The sequence below is a fragment of the Poecile atricapillus genome, chromosome 9 (assembly GCF_030490865.1).
Source record: "Poecile atricapillus isolate bPoeAtr1 chromosome 9, bPoeAtr1.hap1, whole genome shotgun sequence".
Taxonomy (NCBI): domain Eukaryota; kingdom Metazoa; phylum Chordata; class Aves; order Passeriformes; family Paridae; genus Poecile; species Poecile atricapillus.
Window position 1 is genome coordinate 10,562,558 of NC_081257.1, and position 24,960 is coordinate 10,587,517.

The window sequence follows — 24,960 nt, forward strand, 5'->3', positions numbered from 1 at the left end:
TGAGCTTTGAGGTCCCTCTGAACCCAAACCCTTCAATGATTAAAGTGTTAGTTAGAACAAGCTTAACTTCAAATACTGAATTGTATGTATTTAGAATACAGTCTAAAAGATCCTTGTCTGCCCCTAACACTACGTAATGATACTCAGATAAATTGGAATGTGTTGATCCTTGTAGCAAAGGGGGTTACTCATTTGGAACTCTGGATCACACCAAAAATTGTAATAATGGTGAGATGTGGGGGGGAGAATATACTTGTTAATTGTCTTGAGTCATATGCCATTCAGGGACTCTTAGATTTACAGGGTAATTCAATTTGAAAAAGACCTTAGGGGGGGAGGCCATTTTATCCAATCTCCTTGTCAAAGAGCATTGTTTTATTATTTTTATTATCATTCCATGATAATGGATCCTAATCATGAACTAAACTGGATAGGTAGTCCAATACATTGTCTTGAGATTGGGGTAATAAGGATTAGTAGAGGATTAAGTTTCTGTTTCTGTGAGAACAGAACTCCTAGGTTGTGTTGCAGGGAGAAAATTTCCAACAGCACAGGAGCCTGTGTGTGATAGAGTTAAGGGAGAACCCAGTAGTGGAGCTCTGCAATACTGTATGTTTGGACATGGCTGGGAGAGGAAGGATTTTAGAACTAGTTATTACAATTTTATTTTCACTGAAACATAATACTTAAATGTGAAATTGCTTCATTATTGCAAGTTAATTTATATTTGTAGGTAAAAGTAGTTTTAAAATCTGTAAGATTTAAGAAGAGCAGTAATTAAATGAGGAGAATGGACTCTTCCCTTATGGGAAGTGTCAAAAATACTGCTTAATTTTGATTGAATCATAAAAGCTCTGAAAGTTGAGATGTAACGTGGTAGGGATTTGCCATGACTTCTTTGCACCTCTACCTTGTTTTCAAAGCAGCGCTCAAATCTTCGGTGTATTTTCTATGTCACATTGTTAATCTGCACAAAGTGCCAAGACTTTGATCAAAATACCAGGGAGTTTGTCAATCAGTGTTTTTTTCTGCTTTATCTGCATTTGATAGAGAATTTTCCAAAGAAAGGGAAAAAGCCAAGGCCCGAGGTGACTTTCAGAAGCTACGTGAAAAACAACAGCTCGAAGAAGATCTGAAGGGATATTTGGACTGGATTACCCAGGCAGAAGACATTGACCCCGAGAATGATGAAGAGGCTGATGAAGAAGGCAAGAGGAACAGTACGTATTCTTTCCACTCTGCTTCTGTGGGGATGGTTTGACTCCTCCTGGGGGTGTTCCACTGCAGGGAACGCAGCCTGTCCAGTGCTTTCCCTTTCCCAGTTTGCAGAAGTGTTGGTTAGCAGAACAATTGTCTGTTAAAATGGAGAGGCTGCATTGTGGAAGATAATTTGGAATCTTATAACAAAATTCTGTTTGGGGTGTCCATGTATAAACCACTGTCTGCACTCAGTCACTACTGAGACTTACAAACTTCGCTTTATTTGTGTTCTAGAAAGAATTAGTGCAGAGAAGCCATTTGCCACTTTATATTTGTCATTGTAAATCCTTAGAATGTGTTTTCCTGTGGGAGCATGCAAGGGAAATAATAAAGAGCCTAAAAATATGGCCAAAGCTACAGTCAAGAAGTAACCTTGTGCTAATACTGAGGAGGATTTTGTTGTTGTTGAAGTAGGAAAATGACATTCTGGGTCTTTCTTTTTGATATTCAGAATACAATAGAAAATATTTTTACTACTTGTCTTAACTGGCTGTACAATAAATGAAATCTTGTGGGACTTTCATTTGACACTAAGAAATATAATTTATGATGTATTTATTTGACAGTAGGCTATTATAAACAGGTAATTTATCTTGTAGTGACCCTCTTGTGCTTCTAACCTGAGTCCTAAGGTATAAGAACAATTTTGTGACAATTTTGTGATCCTATAAAAGCTAGAAGTTATAATTGATTTCTCTATATCTGAAAATTCTAGTAACAACAGTATTTTAATGTCATAATTTAGCAGAGGTTATTTTAGCCTCTTTATCATGTTTGCAGAGTAGTAGTTAAAATTTTCATGAGAAGTTTTAGAGCAGTACATAAATGAGAACACAGACTCAGGATGTGGTTACTGATTTAACACTAAGTCCAAATTTCAATATATATTCTAATGCTACGTAGTACCTTGTTATTAATGTTATACCCTGGAAAGTCATGGATACCAGATTAGCTAGAGTATTTTTAAAAGGAAATGGTTTGTCAAAGACAACTCAGAATAGTATTTTCTGTGCTGAAATGATACATTATTACCATTGCTTTTCTTTTCGTGTTGCTAATTTACTGTGAACTCCTCTTTTAAGTCACAGTAGTTTTCAGGTGCAGTAAGTGACAAAAATTATGTTGTTTCATATTGAGGTATCTGTTTTTAAACATATCTCTGTAATGCAGCAGTAGTAGTAGTTTTTCAAAATCTTTGAGTTTCAGAATTTTATTCCTTTAGCTCACAGTAAAAGCAGAGTATGGGAGTGTGGAACCATGTTAGTGGCTGGAAGGACATGGATTTTATGAGACTGGAAGGCAACCTGTGGGTTGGTGTTGATTCCAGAATCACTGGAGAGGAATAATTTATGTCTATTGGAAAATGTGTTGCACAAATAGAATTTTTATCTAGAACAGTGCAAAAAAGCCAGAGTTCACTACACTTAGTTATTGCTACTAATGTGTGGAAGGAGTACATAAACTGTGGGTTTGAGTACCAAGAGAAAATCCTAAGCCTGAATGTAAAAGATGGCACATTTAATGGAGTAAATACACGTTGTACAAGGCTGATGTGTAGAACTGTAGGTGAGTTTGCATAGAGTGCTGGATGGCTGGGCTGTCAGCTGAAGTGCCAAAGGGCTGGGTTTACAGGTGAAATCCTGGGAACCTTTTCTTGTCTCGTTCAAATTGGATGTTTGTTAATAGGCTGCAAAAAACCCCATTTGCTCTGGCATTCCTTAAACAGCTTTGAGGTCATACAGATAAAAAAATGCTTTGCATAGCTACTGAGTTTGAAAGAACTTGTAAGTCTAAACTGTTAACTTAGGCATAATTTTAGGCTAAGTTAAAGGTTGTAGAAGATTTGCAGAGGGAAAATAGAAGGAAAGTAATTAAAAGAGTTTTAAGAGAAATGCCAAGAATTTAATTTCAGGCAGACATATATGCTTTTGTGTGGAAATTTCCAGTGAATAGGCAATCTCCTAGCACTCCTGGATTTATGCACATGTCCTAAAATATGTGGCTTGGTATTTCATTCTTAATATCAACTGCAACAGCCTGTAAAGAAGGAAGGGTTGCTGAGTTGCTCTACTTCCTTGCATTTCAGATATTATTAGGAAATAAATTTAGTTGAAATATATTGGTGAAGTTTTCTCTTGAGCCATTTTAGAAACATGAAGTAGAGCTGGGTCCCAAGATAGAATAATAATTTTCAGGCTTCTCGGCAACTGTGTCCCTACTTTGAATATCTGAACCTCTGGGTGATCCAGATTACTGCTGGTTTATGGCGATGGAAGATCACCATGGTGCTCTTCAATGATGTAGAAGATGTTTATAAATGGTTTATTATGAAAGATGAAGATGTTTAGGATACAGAAGGTCTCTGTAGCAGGCAAAGATAGAGATTTCAAAGATGGTTAAGTCAGTGATTAATAGTTTCTCACGTAATTATTTAAAATTACGGTTGAGGTTCCTGCAATGCGCCCCCAGCATTTGAACATTTCTATTCAGAGAAGTCATTAAGTTATTTATTTATGAATCCTGTGCATTTGTGCATCTCTGTTGCTGATAACGGGCAGGTATTCAATGCTGTTGAATAACAGAATACCTTTTAATTATTAGAATTGTAAACATGCCTTTAGTGAAAGTTGGAAGTCTTTATTATGAACCAATAGCTGATTATCCTGAAGTCAATGTAAAAACTTCCGTTGCCTTCAAAGCACTGCGAATTTAGCTCAAAATGCGAGGATCCGTGAGAGGTGAGGGGTTCAGCTGTGATCAGTCGTGCTGCCGGTGATTTCCCTTTGTTTTGCCTAACCTTGCCTGTGTTGTGTGTACGGACACGTTTTTGTTTTTTGCGTTGCGACTGCTGCCACCTCCCGCGTCACTGCTGGGATTACATGTGCTTCCCCAGGGCTTACACTGGCTGACTTAATGGAAGACAAGAAGAAAAGCAGACTTAGCTGCTTTGGCCGTTCTTCCAATAAACATGGTAAAACGTGTTCGGATTTGCAGTTGAATTTTCTTTTGTGCCAATACTGCATTGGATGTGGTAGCTTTCAGGGGCACAGATTGTTTGCATTTCTATAAACGAGGCATAACCCTGTGTAGCATGGAACCCCTCGTGCATGCAGACCTTCCTCCTGCTGGTTGAAGTGCATGTTTGAAATAGAGGTGCTGCTCTACCTCCCTAAAGCAGAGTGTTTAATCCCTTCAGATCTCCACTGAAGTGTCTTTGTCTCTGGCTGTTCTTGAAGGATAGGTTTTCTTTTTCAAAAGTCAGGTAAACCAGATCAAAAATGTATTTTAAATTTAGGTGTGAAGAAAGTAATAAAAGTCTTTTATGAGTTTTATAATGCATCATAGTGTAAGCTCAGAACAGTGTGATGATAATATTTGCTATTTACTTTTGATACTTTTGATGTAGAATCTAACAAAACACAACAAGCTTTTACTGTATATCTCCTTTTGCTATTGATGGTTTTGGTTCTGTAATTTGTTTTATTCACTAGTCTCCACCCACAATGGAGATAGAATAGAAGGTTTACAGTATGACAGTTATTTTCAAATCTGCCTGTTTTAATACTGCCAAATGTCCTGTTTGGACATGAGCACAGTTGCAGAAATTAGGAGATCTAGTTTTAATCCTATCTGCAACTGAGTTATTTGACCAACTGGCTTTCCTGCTGTCCTAACAATCACTGTTGTGGCCCAGACTGAGGTTGAAAACTCATCCAGTTACTTTAGAGGATGCAGAATTCTAAGTCAGAAATTGCTGCTACTCCATGGACTCATTTTGTACAAACACTGATTCTGCTTGAAATTCTTTGTGCAACTGTTACATGTATTGTCTGATAGCTCACTCAGCTCTATGTGAATAGAAATAATTTTCCTATAAAAGTTGTGAGAAGACAGTTGCAATTTTACTTTGAACTATGCATTTCAACACAGCCCTTAAACGAGCCTGTTCAGGTTCTGATGTCTGCCAGGAGGCAGCCCAGCCCTGGCTGAAAACCTGCTGTCACCTGCTGGCAGTGGCTGCTGTGCCATGACTGGTGCCTGACCTTGCAAGCCAAAGGCATCCCAAACTCATGGGCACTGACTTGGATTCCTCTGCCTTGCAGGGCAGGTGCACCTTTTGTGAGTAGGCTTTTCCCAAAGTACAACTTAATGGCCTAAGTTTATTTCTTCCTGAGTTCATGAGGTGATTATGCTGATCTAAGGAGTTGAAGCTTAGACTGTCTCTGGATTAAAAACACCACACTAAATATTTTTCTTTGTATTTCCTCTACTTGTATTTCCATTAAAAGCAACATGTATGTAGAATATACAACATTCCCAAGGTGCACAGCGTCATCCTCAGGCTACAAGTGGTTGGTTCAGTGATGCTACAGTAACAAAACCCAATTAATTTGCTCTCCTACTGCTATGCAGCCAACCTTATATTGCTTTTCCATGGGCTGCCTATAGAAAGAGAGAGCCCATAAGGATGATCTACAACATTAAATCTGCACTACGAAAAATGATGTCTTGCTGCACTGGCATGGAGAACATCTTTCAAGCAAACTCTCCATAAACTGAATTTACCCTGAGAAGCTTCACAGTCAGAAGAGATAGTGCCACTTCTTTCTGAAGTGTTTTCTGGGCAGAAGCCTTAGGAAGATTTGAGATGAATTTGTAATGAAAGTGTTGCCACTTTGGGGATTTTTTTTTTTCCACTCTGTTCTCCTGTTTGACTGCCTCAAAGATTTGGTAAAAAGGATTCAGAAAATTCATGTATTTTGAGAATTCAAGTAATTTGAGAAAGAATTAGGACAATTTTGGAGTTCAGGCAATTGGTTGGCTGTTACTAGCAAACAGAAGATGACATTTTTTGTAAGACTGGTCTAAAATTTTACCAGTTTAAAATAATGCCAAGATTCTCTGCCGAAGCAAATGCTGATGAGCTGTGCAGATCACTCCACTTCTGCAGCACTTTTCCTTCAGCACATGTAACCACAAGGCTGCCCAACAAGCACCAGTGTGAAAATGACAACAGCCTATGGATTGAAAATGCACAGTTGGAGTTGAAATAATTTACATTAGAGAGGAAAACATTTCTAACAATAACACTTGACACCACAATTCAGTAATTCAGGTTGCAATTTGGCCTGCTCCTGGATTCTACAGTGACACTGAATTGTTGTATTTCAGGATTATGGAATTTATTTCTCCTGACTCTACCTGTCGAGGGCACATCACTGCTGATAGACAGTGGCTTGCTCTTCGTTGTGCATTAATTATGTTACATCCTGGAGTGGAGATTGCAATCCCTGCTCCAAAGTCTGAAAACTCCATAGAGTACCTTGTGAATACAATGGATTGTTTTTCTCATGTTACATTCTTATCCACAGAAGCAAAATATAGTAGTTGATGTATTTCACCTGTTTTCTATCCACTCAGGAAAGTATTAAGCTGCATGCTGTATGGGTTGCTTATGTTGTCTAATGCAAGCATTCTTTTGTTTGAAACCAGTTAGCTGAATTGAAGAGATTATTAGATTTAGAAATCTGGATAATCTTTCCAGAAGAATGCCAAAATAAGGGCAAAAGGTCAATAAAGAAAAGAGAAAATTTGGAATCTTCCTTTAAATACTGGGGTGCCAGTTTTACCAGATCTCAGAGCTGACCCTGCTGAGGTCAGTCTCTCAAAAGTCTCTCAAAATTGTGTGCTGTGTTTGCCTCATGGGCACCACCTGCCCCTATGGAGCTGTGGCCATGGAATGGAGTCATTTGAGACCTGGCAGGTTGCTTGCATTAGCAGAGTGGATGTGGACATGCAGTGCTGCTCTTTTCTCCTGCTAAAGACCTGATGACTTGCTGGCATTGCTGGAGCTGGACTTCCACATGGTGCCTTTCTCAGTACTTCTGTCAAGTTTCAATTTTGACATATAAATTACAGTATAATGACATCTGAGTTTCTAATGTGAATTTGTTGGGTTTTTTCCCCTCTTTTGTTTGTAATACAGCACCTGCAAGTCACTGATAGAGATGGAGCAACATCCCTGTGGTGTGTGAAACACAGTAACATTCTGATGTATTTAATAATTAGCAGAACTGACATTTACTTCAATAGGGACAAAGATATTTTTACTTTGTTTTTCTTCACAAGTCCTGTTCAAAAGGGGCTGGTATTTCTTACTGTGGGCAAACACATAAAGTCAGGGTAGACTTGAGTTAAAATTACAGTACTTCACTTTTACATGCATTTGCATTACTTACACTGAATGTAGTTTTTTTGTCACTCAGTGGAATGACACTTTAGGAAGAACCAAATTCTAGGTAATTTTATTTTTTTCAGGGGATGGAAGAGTTGATAAATTTGAAATACAAATGTGGGACACATTGTACGTATGCAATAATGATGGAAGTAGGCCTAGCTATGCTTTCCTGGCAGCTCTTAATAGTGTGTGAAACAAGACTTCTGCATTCTTATTGTGTAGTTGCCCATCACAAGTGCTGAAATGTTCATCATTAGGTGACTATAATGTGTTTTCTAACAGCAGTAAAGTCACCTGGCACAAGACAACCTGTTCAGTTCTTTACCAGACAGGGAAAACCCTTATTTACATTTCAAAAGACACTGGCATTTTGAAATAAACATTCTTAGTTTCAAAGCCCTGAGACTGCATTTGAAATAATTTTGTGGTTTTTTTTTTCTTTAACCCTTTGAAATTTTAATAGTTGAATTTGAACATCAAAGATTTTTTTCTTTACTTTTGAGTGAAATTCATTTTGAACTCTGACTTTAAGCTGTGAAGTTCTTACACGACTAGAAAAATTTGTTGTTTTAAAACTAATTTATAAAGGGACTCATGATATTAGAGCTGAGACACTTGCAGGTGCTAACTAGAGACTTTTAATATATAAAGTCATTACAGTAATATTTTAAAAGAATCACCAGAACAGAAGAACCTTGTGAAAGAAGGTTTTGCTGTGCTTACTGCCTGAAGTGCTTTGTTTATTCAAACACCTGCATGGACATTTTGGATCTTTCTTTGTTATGCCACTCTGTTTAGCATTTCATATGACAGTGACTTGCCTTTGGGGACAGATTCTCAGCTGTTGCAAACAGTAGCTGAGCACCTGGCCTGCACAGACCTGCCAGTCTCCAGCTTGGATGGGACTGATGGGCACAGAAACCAAACCAGCACTTCCCACTCCCCTCTATCTTCATGTCAGTGTTGAGGCAATACAGGGGCTGTGCAGAGAGACTGTTCCAACAGTTATCACTTTGTTCCTGATTTGTTCAGAAATCAGAAAATTCAGGGTCTGATTCTTAAATTTCATATCATCCTTTAGGCTGCCAAAATAGTGAGATTTCCCTATCAGAAGTTGGCAGTACAGCCCTTCTGCCCTTGGTGCTCTCAGTCCACAGACATTGCCTTAAACCCTTCCCACCAAACCAAACAAAATAATCCAAACAAGAAAACCATCAAAACATGGAGGGTACGCACCAGAATGCCTTTAGAATGATCTGTTTTTCTTTTTCTCTTGCTGTTTTACAGTAATTTCAGTGCATCTTGCACCTGTCTTATGTTTCCTAATTCAAATGGTATTTCTAATGTATAGACCAGCAACATTAATTTACCCTTTTCTTGTTCCTGAGGTTTTCCTTTCATGCTTGCTTTGCAGACATGGTAGCAGTGCTCTCCCCTAGGAAGTACTGAGAGCTTTGGCTGTTCATCATTTCCTAACACTTTTTGACATAAAGTGTCCTCCCTCTATATTTCAGTTGATTTGAAGACAAATGGTGATGACCCAGCTGTAAATGAGTTTTGTCTAAAAAACCATCAGCTACAATTGCTAACCACTCAGTAATGATCTGCTATATGTCTAATAATTCACTCTGGCAAATGTAATTGTCCCCTTTTTATTAGCTGTAATTCTCATCATGCTTTGGAGGACCATTCTCCCATTCCCCGTGCTCCTGCCTGCTGCTCACACAGTATTTGCAGGCACATTTACTTTCTGGCATCTTGCCTCGATAATTCATAATGTCAGTAAAAGCAAAGAGTGGTCAGTGTGACCACGGTGTGATTGTTCCTGCTTTCAGAAGTTAGATGATTTTTCTTGGAATCAGTGAGCTTGTTTACAGCACTTGAGTTGAAAAGCACCTCCAAAGTGTTAACAGAACACTTCTCAAAGTGCAAAGTTACAGAATCTAGCTCAGGTTAATTTCTTTGCTGGGCTAGCATACTCTGTACAAACCTCCTCTACTTTTTATTCTGATGAAGTGTCTGACTTCATCTACGTCTCCTCAGCTCCTGCAAGCTCTCAGCAGAGCTGGAGACATGCTTGCCACAGGCCAGGAGATGCCAGCTGTGCAGTGCCTGGCTCGGTGCTGGCTCTGAGGTGGTTTTGTGTCCCCACAGCGAGCATGCCCACCAGCGAGACCGAGTCCGTCAACACGGAGAACGTCAGCGGGGAAGGGGAGAGCCCGGCGTGCTGTGGGAGCTTGTGGTGAGTGCATGGATGGGGGCCAAGCTCCCACCTCATCCTCTCAGCATTTCAAAGGATCCTTCTTTTGTTCAGCCAAAAGCGCCTTGAGATAGCCAGGCTTTGTATGGCACTTGCAGGAGTCTGATATTTGACAAATTAGTAGAGTGTTAAAGAGCTCCTAAAATTCTCAGGTTAAGAAGATAGAAAACAATTCAACTCAACTTGCAGTGGAATTGTGATTTCCTGACAGCTTTTATAAAGTATGATTTTTGTCCAAAATTATAAGAAAAGAATGGAAGTTTCTAATGACATGTAACACTGAATGTTTTCTCTTAAATTGTGCATTACCTAGAAAATATGTATTTTTTAGACAATAACTGAATGTACGCAAGTATTTCTATAACCCATGGTGTTCCATATTTATTTGCTCAGGTTTTCATGACTTCCAGGCAGCTTCTGCATGCTTATTCGAGGTTTATTTACTGAGTTTTAGAGGAGGTTACCTTTCTTTCACTAAGAAAATGTATAATGCTTTAGAAATGGTATTTCAGAAAATAAATAACACATAAAAGAATTTCAGCATTCATGATGCATTTTGTTAAAAGTTTGTTTTATGTGTATGTAATGCCAACGCAAAATTCTAAAGAAAATTAATTTGTTAATTACTTTTCCTCCATTCTTAAAATGTGTTTTCCTTTTCTTCTAGTCAAACCATCTCAAAATCCAAGTTCAGGTCAGTATTTTCCTCTTATAATCACATTCTAAGGTAAATGCAAAATCTTGGTCCAGTTCTCACTCTTCTGGGCTGATCCTTGCTCCAGCTTCTGGAATGTTACCCTGCAATGTCAGTACACTGTGTTTGAGCGCAAAGTAAGTCAGGCCATAACTTATTAAGGATATTGTTTTGACCGTAATGTCAAAATGCCTTTGGATCAAAATAGAAAATGCTTTTCATTGCAAGCTCACCTGCCTGCTGCACTACAAGTCAAAATAGAAGTTAATCTTTGGGAGCATGCCTTACTTGTATCAATCCAGTGGAGAAATTTACTGCTATTCTCCTTTTGGAGATTTTGTTTTATTTCTCTTTATGTGTGCCTATGTTTTTCATACCTGTTCATATATTATTTATACCTATTCATAACACCAGTTAGCTATTCTTTATTGTCACTGGTTCCACACATCCTTTTGGGGAAAAGAAAAAAATAGCCCCATTGGCTTCAGAAAGCTTGGAGTTACACAGTTTGAGCCTGCTTGTGAGCCTTATAAGTAGAGATATCTCACCATTATTATTCTTGTCTCTTGGACTTCAATGACAGGATGTTCTGTAAATGTAACAAAAAGTCAGTTTAACCTACCCAGGGAGTGAGGCATCCTGCTGATGGCCATGGAGACAGCCCTTATAGCAGAGGATTGGCAAGATAAGAACGTTCTTGAATACCACATTGATTTAGGTCAGGACAGGATATTTTTCCTTTATATGGTTAGAATACCACAAAGGCTTGAAACATCTTTGTACTGATATCTGAAACCTGTATTAATGTCCATTACTACAAGTACAAATTTAAGGTGCATAAAGAAAACTTCATGCTTGAACAGTGTTCCCAGAAGTGAAGCAGAGGAGTCTAGTTTTATGAGCCCAAAGATATAGCCTCACTTGTGAATCCAACTCATATCTAGGTACAGCCTCAACTTGTCACTCTTATTTATTCCACAGACATTTGCCCACTGACACAATTTCACAGCACATCAGTAGAAATATCTAGGAATTACTGAAGAAGACTTCTGATGTTATAGGGTAGATTTCTAAGAGATGACCTCAGCATTCCTATTCTCTTCAATCCTGCCAGAATTCTCTTTGTAGTTTAACACAAAACCTACATTTTTAGACTGAGTTCAATTTGAATTCTGAGTTGACTCATTGACTTTTCTTTATTGCTATTAAGTGTATGGGGCCTTGGAAAGATAGATGTATTTTGTTACTCACTGAAATATTAAATGCAGTTTAATCTAATTATGTCCCAGGCAATTGGAGTCTCCAAATCGTGTGGTTGACATTTAAAAATCTATAAGGAAGGATAAAGAAAGGAATAAGACATTAGCAGTCCCTAATCTGCAACTGGTAATGATTTACACGGCTTTTGAAGTATTATACCCAATTTGTGAAAATACACCTGCTCACACATAGACAATTGCACTTGTTTTCTACACAGAGGAAACTCTCCTTAATTATTTCCTTATAATAATAAATTTATTTTTATTTGAACTTTCAGTCGGCGCTGGCGTCGCTGGAACCGCTTTAACAGAAGAAAATGTAGGGCTGCAGTAAAATCTGTCACATTTTATTGGCTTGTTATTGTCTTGGTCTTTTTGAACACGTTAACTATCTCATCAGAGCATTACAATCAACCTGACTGGCTGACCCAGATCCAAGGTACAGTCAAATATTATTTGTCCTGATCTTGACTATGGATAGTTGCGTTCCATCAGTGGCAACTTTTGTACTTTGCCATTTCGTTGTTTGCTGTCTGAAGGATATTCAGCCCAGCCAGAGGGAGATAAAAGAAATGACTGAGTGTGGTCTTTGATTTCCATAGCTGTAACACAGCTTAGTAACACAGCAGCACAGACCTGACAATGCTAAATTGTAAATACCTGTACTTTTATAATGAAACTGTGCTTGAAAGATAAGGAGGAAATGGGAACTGGCACAGCAGAACTTGCTGTGGGCTGGTTGCTTCAGTTACAGTGTGGACTCAAGCTGTGAGCTCAGGAACCGTGAACTGCACAACAGATTGGGAAGATGAATAGTTTATAGCTGGCAGGAATCTTTACATCCTTGTGTAACTTTTGCCACTTAAGCATTAAATACAGTCCAATATAAAAAAAGCAGTACTTCCTTTTTAAGCAAAAAGCTGCAAACTCATATAGAAAGTATCGTACTAATGTGTTAAAATAAAATTGAATCTATGTGGCAATTCAGAACCTTTTTTTCTTTAATATTTTGTTCCAGATATCGCAAATAAAGTTCTTCTGGCTTTATTCACCTGTGAAATGTTAGTAAAGATGTACAGCTTGGGCCTACAGGCCTATTTTGTTTCTCTCTTTAACCGCTTTGATTGCTTCGTTGTTTGTGGTGGCATTGTTGAAACCATTTTGGTGGAGTTGGAAATTATGTCACCCCTTGGAATTTCAGTGTTTCGCTGTGTTCGTCTCCTGCGTATATTTAAAGTAACAAGGTAAGATTATCTAATACTGCTAATTCTAAGGATAGCTGAAGAGTGATCAGCAATTGTTTTGTAATACTTCATCATGCACTGCTCTTTTACTATTTTGTTTGGGGTTTTTTTGGTGTGTGTTAACACACGCATTTTAATTTATAGGCACTGGGCATCCCTGAGCAACTTGGTAGCATCCTTGTTAAACTCAATGAAGTCCATTGCTTCACTGTTGCTTCTGCTTTTCCTCTTCATCATAATCTTCTCGTTGCTTGGAATGCAGCTGTTTGGAGGCAAATTTAATTTTGATGAAACTCAAACAAAACGGAGCACCTTCGATAATTTTCCACAAGCCCTTTTAACTGTATTCCAGGTAACTTTCTTTCATGCCGTACGAGACATTGTACCTCTGATCAACAAAACTGTTTAAGTGATCATGTTGCCTGAAAAGAAAACCATGAATACTATTTATTCAGTTTACTTTAAGTAGCATTCTGCTCATTAAATTCAGTACTCTGGTAACTTTGCACCATTTGTACCATTTGTTTCATATCTTTGATCTATCTATGCAACATAGCTGTCATGTTACTTCATAGAGTTAAATCTTCTTCATCCATCAAACACATGACTAGAAAAAGAGGTGGAGTGTTATATTTATTTTGGTCAAATTCTTTTCTTTAACTTCATTCCAGCTGTTCTCAAGCAAGAAAAAATAATAAGCCTTTAAATAGTACAGATTTACATAGGGGTCATGTCACTATAAAATAAAAATAAGCATTAATTTCTTTCTTAATTAGGCCAGATTTTATTAAAATCTTAAGGCAAAGTTGTCTGCTACTTGTGAAATGGTAGGGACATACTTAGAATTTACTTTTCACTTATTCGTGATGCTTTTTTAAAATTTATTTTCCCAGTTTGGATACTGGATTAGGCTATTTGGTTTTGTCTTGCTCGCCATTTTCACACTTGCTTGTGTACATTGCCACAATATTTGGTTTCAGCCATTGTAGGAGAGAGTTAAAAGCTGGCCCTGCAGGATTCACCTTGGTGTCAACTTCCTGGATTTTTGGGGGAAGTCTTATCTGGTGGCTACCCAGAGCAAGCAGAAAATCTTTCCCCTTAATTTCAGGATAAGGAAATATTAATGAGACATTTCCTTATGGGGAGGAGTGTTCACATTTCATCTGACATTGCCCCTAGAAAAACTTAAAGCTTTACTTTCCAATTCAGCTGAGTTAGATTTTATTTGGATTTTAGGCTGTCTCATTTTAAAAGGAATGGAGATTCCTTCAGTTTTAGAAGGCACACAGGAGCAACCAACCTGTTAGGTTCTCAGCAGCAATGAAAATTAGCTGGATAAGTTTAGCTCTCCAAAAATGAATTTCAGAAAGTGGCGTGCATTTAATTTTGTTAAACAACCATTTAATTTTTAGAAATAATGCAAGGAGAATGAATAGTACATGTTTCCTCAGAATGGAACTTATAATTTTTAAGAAGCTAGTTAAAAATCTAAGGAGTGCCTATAAAGCCTGCATTGCAATACTTAGAATTTTTATCATAGTACAGATTTTTGGCCAGTATTAAAAAAAGAAGAAAAAAGGAACTTTAAAACATATACTAACTTGATTTTTAAGTTATAGACATTTCTTGGCATTGCTACATATGTGGCATTACTGAAAACCAGGGCTCTTTGGCTTTCCAAGATCAATAACATTTCAATTAAATTTCATTTTTATTATTTTTACCTTTGAAAATTTGCATTTTCAGTCATATAAATGCATAGCACAGAAATAAAAGTTAAACCCAAGCTTTCAGGAGATGTTTGTTTAAATGGGAATTTTAAAACAATGCATGAAAAGAACATGATATTGCTTTATGCATACGGTGGGTTAGCTGTGTTGTGTGGTCAGAGGAAATGTGTTTCTTTGTTTGCTTTTGATGCTGATTTACTACCTAATTAATTAATTTACTACCTCCTAATATCTGCTCCTTAGATCCTAACAGGTGAAGACTGGAATGCTGTCATGTATGATGGCATAATGGCATACGGTGGTCCCTCATCCTCAGGCATGATCGTCTGTATATATTTCATTATCCTCTTCATCTGTGGTAACTGTATCCTTTACACTGCCTGGAAACATCTCTGGGTGGGGCTGTGTGCCAGGGACATCAACAAAATCCCTCTGGGAGGGGGTACACGGCCATGGGCAAGTGCTCTCTGCATGTGCCGAGCCTTTAAATAGATTTGTGGTAGATAGATTAAATAGATTTGTGGTAGATAGATTAAATAGATTTGTGGTAGATAGATTAAATAGATTTGTGTCCCGTTCCCTGAGGAATGAGTGTCAGTGATCTCCAGGCCATCTCCAGCCACCAGCAGGGCAGAAAGCAGGGAATATTTTCTTTTTTCCTTCCCTGGGAGCACAGCCTGGCCCTGCCTGCTGGAGCCCACTCCGTGGGGCAGCGTCACCGAGTCCGTCCCCAGTGCTTGGGCAGCTCTGTGAGCTCCGTCCAGGGCACACACACTGGGACTGCTGGAACATTCCCATTCCCTGCCTTTAGCCATCTGGAAATCCTTCCTTGGCCCCATGTAGAAACAAACTACTGCCGTTCCCAGAAGTTCTTAAAAGGTCAGGAGGTGATGAAATGGCAAAACCATTATATTTTTCTGCATTACATGGTATTTGTATCGGTATTTGTGATTAACTGATATGGACTGAAGAACTGAATTTGATATAGATTGTTGTAGACATGAAGACAGTGCATTATAAAAATGAATTTTTCAAAATGCCTGAATAGTCTTCACGTATAATAGACAATTTCATATTTGGGATTGCTCAGGCTAGCATGAAGTTGAATTTCATTTATTTAAAAAAAAAATACCTCAAGCATTCTGCTATTTTAAAACCCGTGACCCTAATGGATCTCTGCTCACTTTACAGCCAGTATCAGTCTGGTCCATTAAATGGGTGTTATTTGCACCACACAAATCTCCACGCTGTAGGTTGGGAACATGTGTTTTGTATCTCTCACATTGTCAGTGTTTATGCTGATAATAAACCACACAAGTATGGTAAGGCACAATGTCCTTAAAATGATTTGAAATAGATATCTTGCTAAATGTCTTCTTGGCCATTGCTGTGGATAACTTGGCAGATGCTGAAAGTCTAAATACAGCTCAGAAAGAAGAAGCTGAAGAAAAGGAAAGGAAAAAGAATGCAAGGTAAAATAGATGGGCATGTTGAACCAGCAGGACAGGGAGGGAGGAGGGTGTTGAATTCTTCCATAAGGATTTTTTAATATGAGTATCTTTACCATCTTCAAAATGTGCAGGATTCAGGAAAAAATAAGAGGGTTTGTGTAGACACTAGAATTATAGACAAACAGTATGATTTTAGATAAAAGGTAGTAATTGAGGTGAATTAAGAATGTAGTGATAAACCTACTGATATTTAAACATTGCAACAGTAGGATTTATTGTGCAATTAGCACAATAATTTATCTGTTGTTGCCACAACAGTGCAGAGCTCCCTGTGGAATCAGTTCTCTAAGCCTTATATAGACAAGTAGAAAACCTTTTGAAATCAGTGCAAGCCTGCTGAAGTCAATGAAAGTTGTTTGTATGAGTCCAAGGGCACAGTTTATCCCTCTAGAAAGGAGTAATGATCATGCATTGAATATTTTAGGGATTAGCCTCTGGAATTGTATTCAAAATCATAATCTTTTAAATGGATCATTGCATTCAAATGCAGTAGATTTTATTGCTCTGACACCTGCAGCTGTAAAAAATATTTCAAATATTTTATTATTAGGCTTTCAACTTTTCATAAAATTGGTATAGTTCACTTAAAATTGTCTGTCTTTACATGGCATGCATTGTAATTGTTTTTGTATTGTTTTATAGAAAGGAGAGTCTGGAAAATAAAAAAAGTGAGAAGTCAGAAGGTGATCAAAAGAAGCCCAAGGATAGTAAGGTGTTTATACTAAAACTTGTCTCTTTTCTAAGAAGCAATGTTACTGATTTTTCTAGGGACTATTTTGTATTGTGCATTTTACTATTTCTTTTATGAGCCAATCATCCCTACATTTTTTCCAGGCAAAGGAAACTTAGTTTTGATGCTTTGCATCCTCACAGTATATCTTAAACCAGAAAAACCCTTTTGGTTCCAGGATATCCTGAGAGTGGAAGGGAAACTCTTAGAGAACAAAATAGTGAATGTTAGAAAAATGTGAAATTTTTAGGATCCCTGTAGGTATTTTGCTTGATAAATCGAATGAGATGAGTGAATGATAAACTCTTATGTTCAAACATTCTTGGTAGCTTTTATCAAAGTGTGTTGGTTCTATTCTTCTTGTGATTTACACAGCCAGAAAATGTGGATACTTTAGAAACATAATTTTTGAAAAAAAAAAATAAAATGTTAGCGCTCCTATGTTCCCAAGTTACTCTGCTTCAGAAAACTTACTTCTCTGACTTCAGAGGCTTATTTGGTTTGCTTCCTGTGGGCTTTGCACTCTGTATTAAATTTACTTTTCTTCCTGTGCACCCCTTTCATTGGTGTAGGTGACAATTGGCGAATATGGAGAAGGAGAGGATGAGGATAAAGATCCCTATCCCCCCTGTGATGTACCAGGTATGTGAATACCCAGCTAGAAACACATTTGTTTGCTAAAATATCCTAAACTTTTGCTCTTGGTGAACACTGAATCAATTCCTTTGGAGTCTGTGAAGTTGTGCTCTTTTATTAGTGGATAAATGGTTCTAAGCATTATCTTTTCCTGGAGCTTCCTAGAGAGTACAAGCAGCATTTGAGAGTTAATATTGTGAGCCTCAGGACTGTTTTGGGAACACTCTGGATGGGAGAGCAAATGCTAAACTTCTCTGAAACATTTGGCAAAAGAGGACATTCCATGGCTGATGATGTTTGGTCAATTTTTTCTTGGCCCAGTGAACATACTTATCTAAAAATCAGTTCTGCCTGATTGTCTGGATGCATGTCACAGAAATCTGTCCTGAATTTTGAGCAGGCAGTGCTCACCCAGAGCAGAGCTCAGGCATGGACAGGCTGTCAGGGGCTGAGCTGGGGCTCCAGAGGAGTGCCCAGGTGAGGCTGCTGAGGAGCAGCAAAGCCTCTTCATGCACTCAGGGCATGCATGCCCACACCCACAGCCTGTGGGAGAGCTTGTGACAACATTTGGATGTTTACATTCTGGTTTCTAGATTTTTAGAGTCATGCTATGAATATATATTTCCTACAAGCCATGTGTATTGTCATATAAGCTATGCTTTTCTGCTGTTATGAACAAAACCTCGGTGTTTTTTAGTTTATAATAAAAATAATGTTTAATTTACAGTGGGTGAAGATGAAGAAGATGAGGAGGAGGAACCAGAGGTACCAGCAGGCCCACGTCCCCGTAGAATATCAGAGCTCAACATGAAGGAGAAGATAACACCGATCCCTGAAGGGAGTGCCTTCTTCATTTTCAGCAGCACCAACCCGTAAATATAACTTTGAAAAATACTGGTTTAGACATCAATGTTTAGCAGTGAAGTAACAGAGCTCCTTCCAGGGAGATCAGGAGTAGAAATCTAGTGTCTTCAACAGAAAAGGGATTGGCTTTCCTCCTAAAATTTTCTGATTGACATGGTAAATAAGAAGAATTTGACAAATATATTATTTTACTTACCACAAAATTACATTTTGTACATATATTCTCAGTTCTCATATGTCTGGAAAGTTCCCTTTAAGGTGTTTTATCTATGTACTATGTTAGTCACTGGATATAAAAGATCTGGACATCTTCTGCATGAGACAATTTCTAATAACCCTAGTAACCTTTGTGGAGGAGAAAACAGAAAAAGTGAAAAGCAGGGGAAAGGTTGTATATTTTCTTCTTAGGGCAACAGCATTTCCCAGATTCAAACAAGTATCAAAGATAAAGACAAAAATTTTAAAAAATCAAGAACTGTAATAGTTGGATTTTAGGGAGGCAGTGGAATCTTTCACCACTTAGTCTAACTCCAGAGCATTTGGAGTTCTACACTGGTAAGGACAGCAAGCTTGACTAGTCAGTAGAAGTCCTTACTTAATATTTATTTGGCATGGGAGAATGCTGCCTTTCAGTGGTAGAGGCTATCAAGTTTAGAAGATGATGAAGATAAAATATTTTGGATGCAAAATCACTAAATTTGTTGAAAACTTCAAATTGCTTTCAGCTTCAACGAACACTGTGGATTCTTGGTCTGAAATGGCCAATTTGCTTAATTAAGATCCACCACACTCCAGTCATCTACTTAATAACAGGAGAAAAAAATTTAGCCAAGAACCGTCTGAGTCTTCAGCAGAATTTAGATAACTTCAATGTTAGTCAGTTTAATTTTGTCAGTTTAATCCCAAACCTGCTCTGTATTTGTGATTACCTAGGGCTCAGTGACTCTAAGCATATGCACAGTTACACTTCATGTCATGTGGCTAAAGCCTGACAGCTCTGCAGCCTTCAACACCCACTTGTCCTGTAATTCTAGAAGAAAATCTTCATGGAGATTCTGATTTGAGTTGAGTCCTAAGCAGCATAATGAGATCTGCAGCCAAAGCAGCATCTCACAAGATGAGTAATTTTGACAACTTTAGTAAGAATCAAATTGAATTGGGGATCTGGAATGATTTATTGTGTAGCCTTGGTCTCTCTGGCCTGTGACTGCACCTGCACAGTGCTACAAGCCCTGGAACATGTGGTGTTCATAACCCAATGGAAACCAAGCCCTCCCAGATTGCTCTATGTGCATCTTCACCATGGGTGAATTGGATTTTGAATTTATTTACATTCTGAGGAATCAGCCCAATGGCTTCAGCAGTCTCATCGCTTCTAACTACTGATTGTTGCTCTGTTCCATAGGTGTTGGCAGAGTAACAGAAAACATGTTGTGTATTAACTGTCTGCTGAATTCTGTGTGCAAAAATGGGGTATTTTTGTATCTCCTCTTTAGAATTCGAGTGGGATGCCACAGACTTATCAATCACCACATCTTTACCAATCTCATCCTCGTCTTCATCATGCTGAGCAGTGTTTCCTTAGCAGCAGAAGATCCAATTCGCAGCCACTCTTTTCGAAATAATGTAAGCCCTTCATTTTTATGTCTGAAGATAAATACACCCTCACAGGATACAATCCCTTGGGCACAGTGCCTGGTTTTTAATTTTCATGTTAAAAAACATTCTTTCTCCTTTTTCAAGCTATACATTTGTTTTCCTTTTGCTCTAAGAAGCATAAATCATTAAAGATAATTAACTTTATTGATGGAACATCATCAGTATTAGAAGTGTTTATTGTTTACATAATGCTTTTTCTGTGACTATAAATATATCAGGATAAACTATTTTCAAGCTGAATATAACATCTATAATTTTCATATTTTTTCCTACTTTGCAGCTGGAGTACCTGATGTACAATTCCTGAATCACTCTTATTGCCTCACAGGGTTTTTATGCTGATGTAAAAATGCCAGTTAAAATTCTCACTGTTTATCATGTTTGGAACAGACTCTGGTGTGTCCTCTCTTCATTGACTGTGTTATGTGGCCTTGGGGCACTGGAGTGTCCCTCTGTTAGTGAGTGCAGGGGTTCATAAGGCTGCTCCCTCCTCTCTCAGAGAAGTTTCTGTGGCCACTCTGAGGGGTTTGAGGTACCCCCACATTGGACTCGAAGATATTTGGATTTCTGATTTGCTGCCTCAGAAATGAAACAAATCTCACTGTTTTCTAAACTCATCTGTAAGAGGAGGATCTGATCCCAGCTCTTGCCTTGATTCAGAGAAAAATGCCATTTCAGCCTAAAAACCATTAATTTCAATACTGTCTCTATTACTCAATAACATTGTAGTTTATGTGGGGACTAAACACTTGTGTTCTCCCAGAACAAATTCCCCAATCCCACATTTTAAGTGCTTAATCTAGTGAAAGAGTTAACTGTTACTCAAATGCACAATTATTAGACAGAGAAACAAAAATAAATCCACTCTCCTGACCATGGATTTTATTAACCTTGTTGCACTTGTATGAGCTGTGTAGAAAAACTCTCACGTTCCTGTGAGTTGGATTTTCTTTAGATTTGGTAGGAAATAGCTGAGATGGTGCAACTTGGCAAAGTCCATGGGGACTTTGGGGATGCTTTGACAGAACTTTCAGCCATCTCCTGATTTAGACACAAAGTGATCTGTAGGGATTGTTACAGAGTTAGAGAAACACTTGCTAAAAGCTGAAACTTTCTCCAGAGGTAAAAAGAGGCCAAAGCACAAAGACACTCTTCATGCACTATTCAGCAGAGCAGTGTACTTCCCATATCTATAAAGCTGGACCAATGTAATCCTATAAATAAATCACACTAATGGGTAGGAAAAAGAGAGAGCTGGTGGAGAATACTGAAATTGTTATTATAGAAATGGCTTCAAGGGCTGATAATTGTATTTGTAACTAGAGAAGCATTAGGAAAATGTAAGTGGAGAGTGGTTGGTAACTGAAAATATTATTTCTGTTTGGGGCACAGAATGTGTGAGGGATTTCAGGAAGGCGTTGCCCTTTTGTTGTAAGTACTCTCAGATGCCTCAGGCCTGCATAATTTTCTTTTCACATTCCTTCCATCAGCCAGATCAGCAACAGAATGAAAGTTTACAAACTGGAATGCCTTTAAATATTTTATTTTAATTCTATAGTGAATTGGTTACTGATTAAACTTTGCCAAATGGCTTTAATATTTGCCTATTTTTTCAGCCACACCAAAGGACAGAAGAATGGAATATTCAGTGGAGTATGGGGGAAAATTATTTATTTTTATTTGATCTAGTATGGCTAATTTCTTTGTGTGCTGTCTCTTGATTTTATTTCTCCTTCCTACTTCTTTAGTTGCTGAACCCAGGGAAAGAGGTTTTTGTGCACAACTGTTGGCTAGGTGGATTGCTGGATCCTTGAGACTAAACTCTCAGCCTCCTGCAGTTCACTTATTTTGGTGTTAGTGATGTGACCACAACTCTGGGTGCTTCTGAAAATCCTGTTCATGTGGACAGCAGTGAGGTCAATCCTACAGCCACAATCCGCTCAGAAATTTCATATCACTGTGCAACTCCTGTGGGTTCTTTTAGATTTCCTACAAATAAATCACTGCTCTCTCTTCCCACTCCAAGGAAAAAGGGTTGTGGCGTTGATTTTAAGTGATTAGTTATTAATTAATTTGCTTTGTGGCACTCTAGGCAAGCCTATACAGGAGCAATATAATGTAGCAGAATGTGGGATGATCTGCACTCTAGAAGCAACCACTGAAATTTTATTTTGTGATGCAATACTTTGGTAAAATTATTAATAAGTATTTATTCTTCGTTTAAGATTCTGTATCTCTGCTAAAGGCTGAAGAAAGTATCTGTGAAAGCTGGTAGAGGAAAGTCTGAATTGAAAGAAATTGCTGCCTACTGGGTCCTGTGAATTATTGAGGGGTGAAATCTAATGCCTGAGCACAGTGGCATCTGTTAAATTTTTAAGCAAATAAAAATGGTTGCACAGTAGCTGGAATTTTAAACTACTTTGTCTAAATTCTCCATCTATCTGCTTAGATTAATTCAGGTGTTGTGTATGTGGTCTAAGTTGTCAAAGTTATTAAGAGATGGATTTCTTACTGTGGCACGTATTATACCTTGCAGATACTTGGTTACTTTGACTATGCTTTCACAGCCATCTTTACTGTTGAAATCCTGTTAAAGGTAATGCATTGTTAATTGATCCTTGTTAGCTCAAAAGCAGCTTTAGCAATAATGTTTGTAACTTTTTGTTTACCTTCCAGATCCTAGGGTATGCAGATTATGTCTTCACTAGTATGTTTACATTTGAGATCATTTTGAAGGTAACAGGTTTTTAAAGGAAGCTTGTTTAAAAGGATTTTCCTTGTGTGTCACCTGCCAAGAAAAGGCACTTGAAGTGTTCTTCGCCTTTTCTCTAAGCGATCAAAGCTAAACTTTTTGAAACTAGAGGATTTTTTAATTTGACAGTTCCTCATAGTTTTGATTGGTTATTTTTTTACCATTGGGTGCATGAAGAAGCTGATTTTTTATCATTACATCAGTTTGATAATTCATTTTTTACCCTTTTTAAACTTACAGTTGTCAGAAAAGGGAAAAATACACTGCGCATGAGCTTTTCCTTCTCCTTGCTCTGGCATTTCTGAAAGAGATAATCAGTCTTATAAGGAGGGAGCATGTAATTTCTCATTTATTTTGCTGAACTATATCCACGGAGCTAAAATAGTAGATAACTATTTTCTTGCAATAGAGCTTGCAAGATATCTTGCATTTATCTATCTACACACTAAGATACTTTGCATTTATCTTGGGCATACATTTAAATTCACAGACAGGCATAATTATGCTTGCTTAAATGTATTACCCATGCATGAGCCAAAAATTGGTATTTTAATGTATAGTTTGTGTACTGATTATTAAGAATATCTATTGGGGTTACTCAGATTTTCAGTGTACAAGACTTACTCTGGTAAAGAAGATAAATAACCAAAAATTGCATTCACATAAAACAAAATGCTGAACAAGGAAATAAACTTTTTCATTGGAAATTGCAAAAACTTTTTTTCAGAGATTTACACGTGATTCATAATTGTTTCATGCTGTGCTTATTCTCACTGCAAGTTTTTGGTTGAGTAACTCTGATTTATACACTTAAAGATTGCTGGCACACTAAGAATCTGTACATAAACTATGCATTTCCAGTTGAGGATTAAGCTTAACAAAATCTCTTCTCCCAGCTTTTGCTCATATTGCTGTGCATACTCTTCACAATGCAATTTGATTAATACTAATTGGTGCAATATTTGGGCTGTTTACAAGATAAGCTGTACTGTAACTAATAAGACTATTTTTATGCTTGTGAATTTTCTCCCAGGCTTAATGTTTATCCCCTTATTTCACATTTTCATCAGTGAGAAGCTTGCTATAGAGTTGATTATTCTTATTTGTAGCACACAAAAATAAATATCCAGGTGTTTTCCTGCTAGAGAAAGGCCAAATTAAAGGAGAGAATGAAGTATTGAAAAGAGCTGTAGCATTAAATTGGAATAGTTCCCAGCTCTGAATGAGAAGACATAAAAACATGTTACCATTATATCTGTGGCAGAAGAGAGTCAGTAAACTTCCACATGCTCTGAGCAGCAGGTTCTCCAGCTCCTGCAGTTCCATTTGTGTTTTTCTAGGGGGCAGAGGAATTATAAAGAGCAGGATAAAGAGGCATAACTGGATGTGTTAAGAAAAGCAACATTCCTGCAAACTGCAAAGATTTTGGCACTGAGCAGTTTATGAGCTATCCAAGGAAAGCAGGAAACTCTAGAGCTTGGGTTGCTGAAATCTGGAATTGTAAAAATTACAGGGAAACAAGAAGCTACATCACAGCCAAAAATGTTGATGCTTCTGACCCTAGTTTCTCCAGGAAGCTCTGTAGTGCATTTACATGTAAAGGAAAATAAACTGTACCATACACATGCAGTGGGCAGTCAGGAGCTGACACAGACACTGTGCCTGCTTTACTAACATGTCTCAGACTCTGGCTTTGCTTGCTTATGGCTGGGGCTCTCCATGTCCTCTGCTGTGCCTCCCACGGTATCTGAGCTGTACAGAAGGAGTGTGTTCTGCAAGGAGAAAATTCAAAACTTGACCTGCAGTAACAATAGTATTCCTTAATTTTCAGGCAAAAATAATATAAGAAACTGAAATTAGGGTAAGCAGAGGCAATATTGTCAGATGTAGTGAAGAAACTTGTACAAAACAAGCATTAAACCAGAATAACTCTCAGCACGTAGGGAGTCCCCCTTGCTGTTACTGCTCTCAAACAGGGATTCCCACATTGCACAATGCTGGGGGTATGAACGAGGCTGTGAATAACAGAGGAGCTGCAACATCACTTTAAAGCATTTGAGAATTCTCTTCTGTAATCCCTGCATGACACTGCAATTCAGTTTGTCGTCCTGTTTGGACAATTT

The 24,960-nt window shown here is 37.9% G+C and overlaps 1 protein-coding gene across 1 annotated transcript in view; it reads left to right on the plus strand.

Annotated features, from left to right (window-relative positions):
- CACNA1D (calcium voltage-gated channel subunit alpha1 D) overlaps positions 1–24,960 on the plus strand; it is a 166,893-nt gene that overhangs the window by 88,378 nt on the left and 53,555 nt on the right. The window contains exons 9-22 of the mRNA XM_058844779.1: positions 1,051–1,220; positions 4,154–4,231; positions 9,653–9,740; positions 10,426–10,452; positions 11,990–12,150; positions 12,730–12,955; positions 13,100–13,307; positions 14,929–15,049; positions 16,043–16,157; positions 16,839–16,908; positions 17,499–17,568; positions 18,290–18,434; positions 19,923–20,052; positions 22,762–22,821. Of these exons, the coding sequence (XP_058700762.1) occupies positions 1,051–1,220; positions 4,154–4,231; positions 9,653–9,740; positions 10,426–10,452; positions 11,990–12,150; positions 12,730–12,955; positions 13,100–13,307; positions 14,929–15,049; positions 16,043–16,157; positions 16,839–16,908; positions 17,499–17,568; positions 18,290–18,434; positions 19,923–20,052; positions 22,762–22,821 (1,669 nt within the window). The remainder of the gene's footprint in view (positions 1–1,050; positions 1,221–4,153; positions 4,232–9,652; positions 9,741–10,425; positions 10,453–11,989; positions 12,151–12,729; positions 12,956–13,099; positions 13,308–14,928; positions 15,050–16,042; positions 16,158–16,838; positions 16,909–17,498; positions 17,569–18,289; positions 18,435–19,922; positions 20,053–22,761; positions 22,822–24,960) is intronic.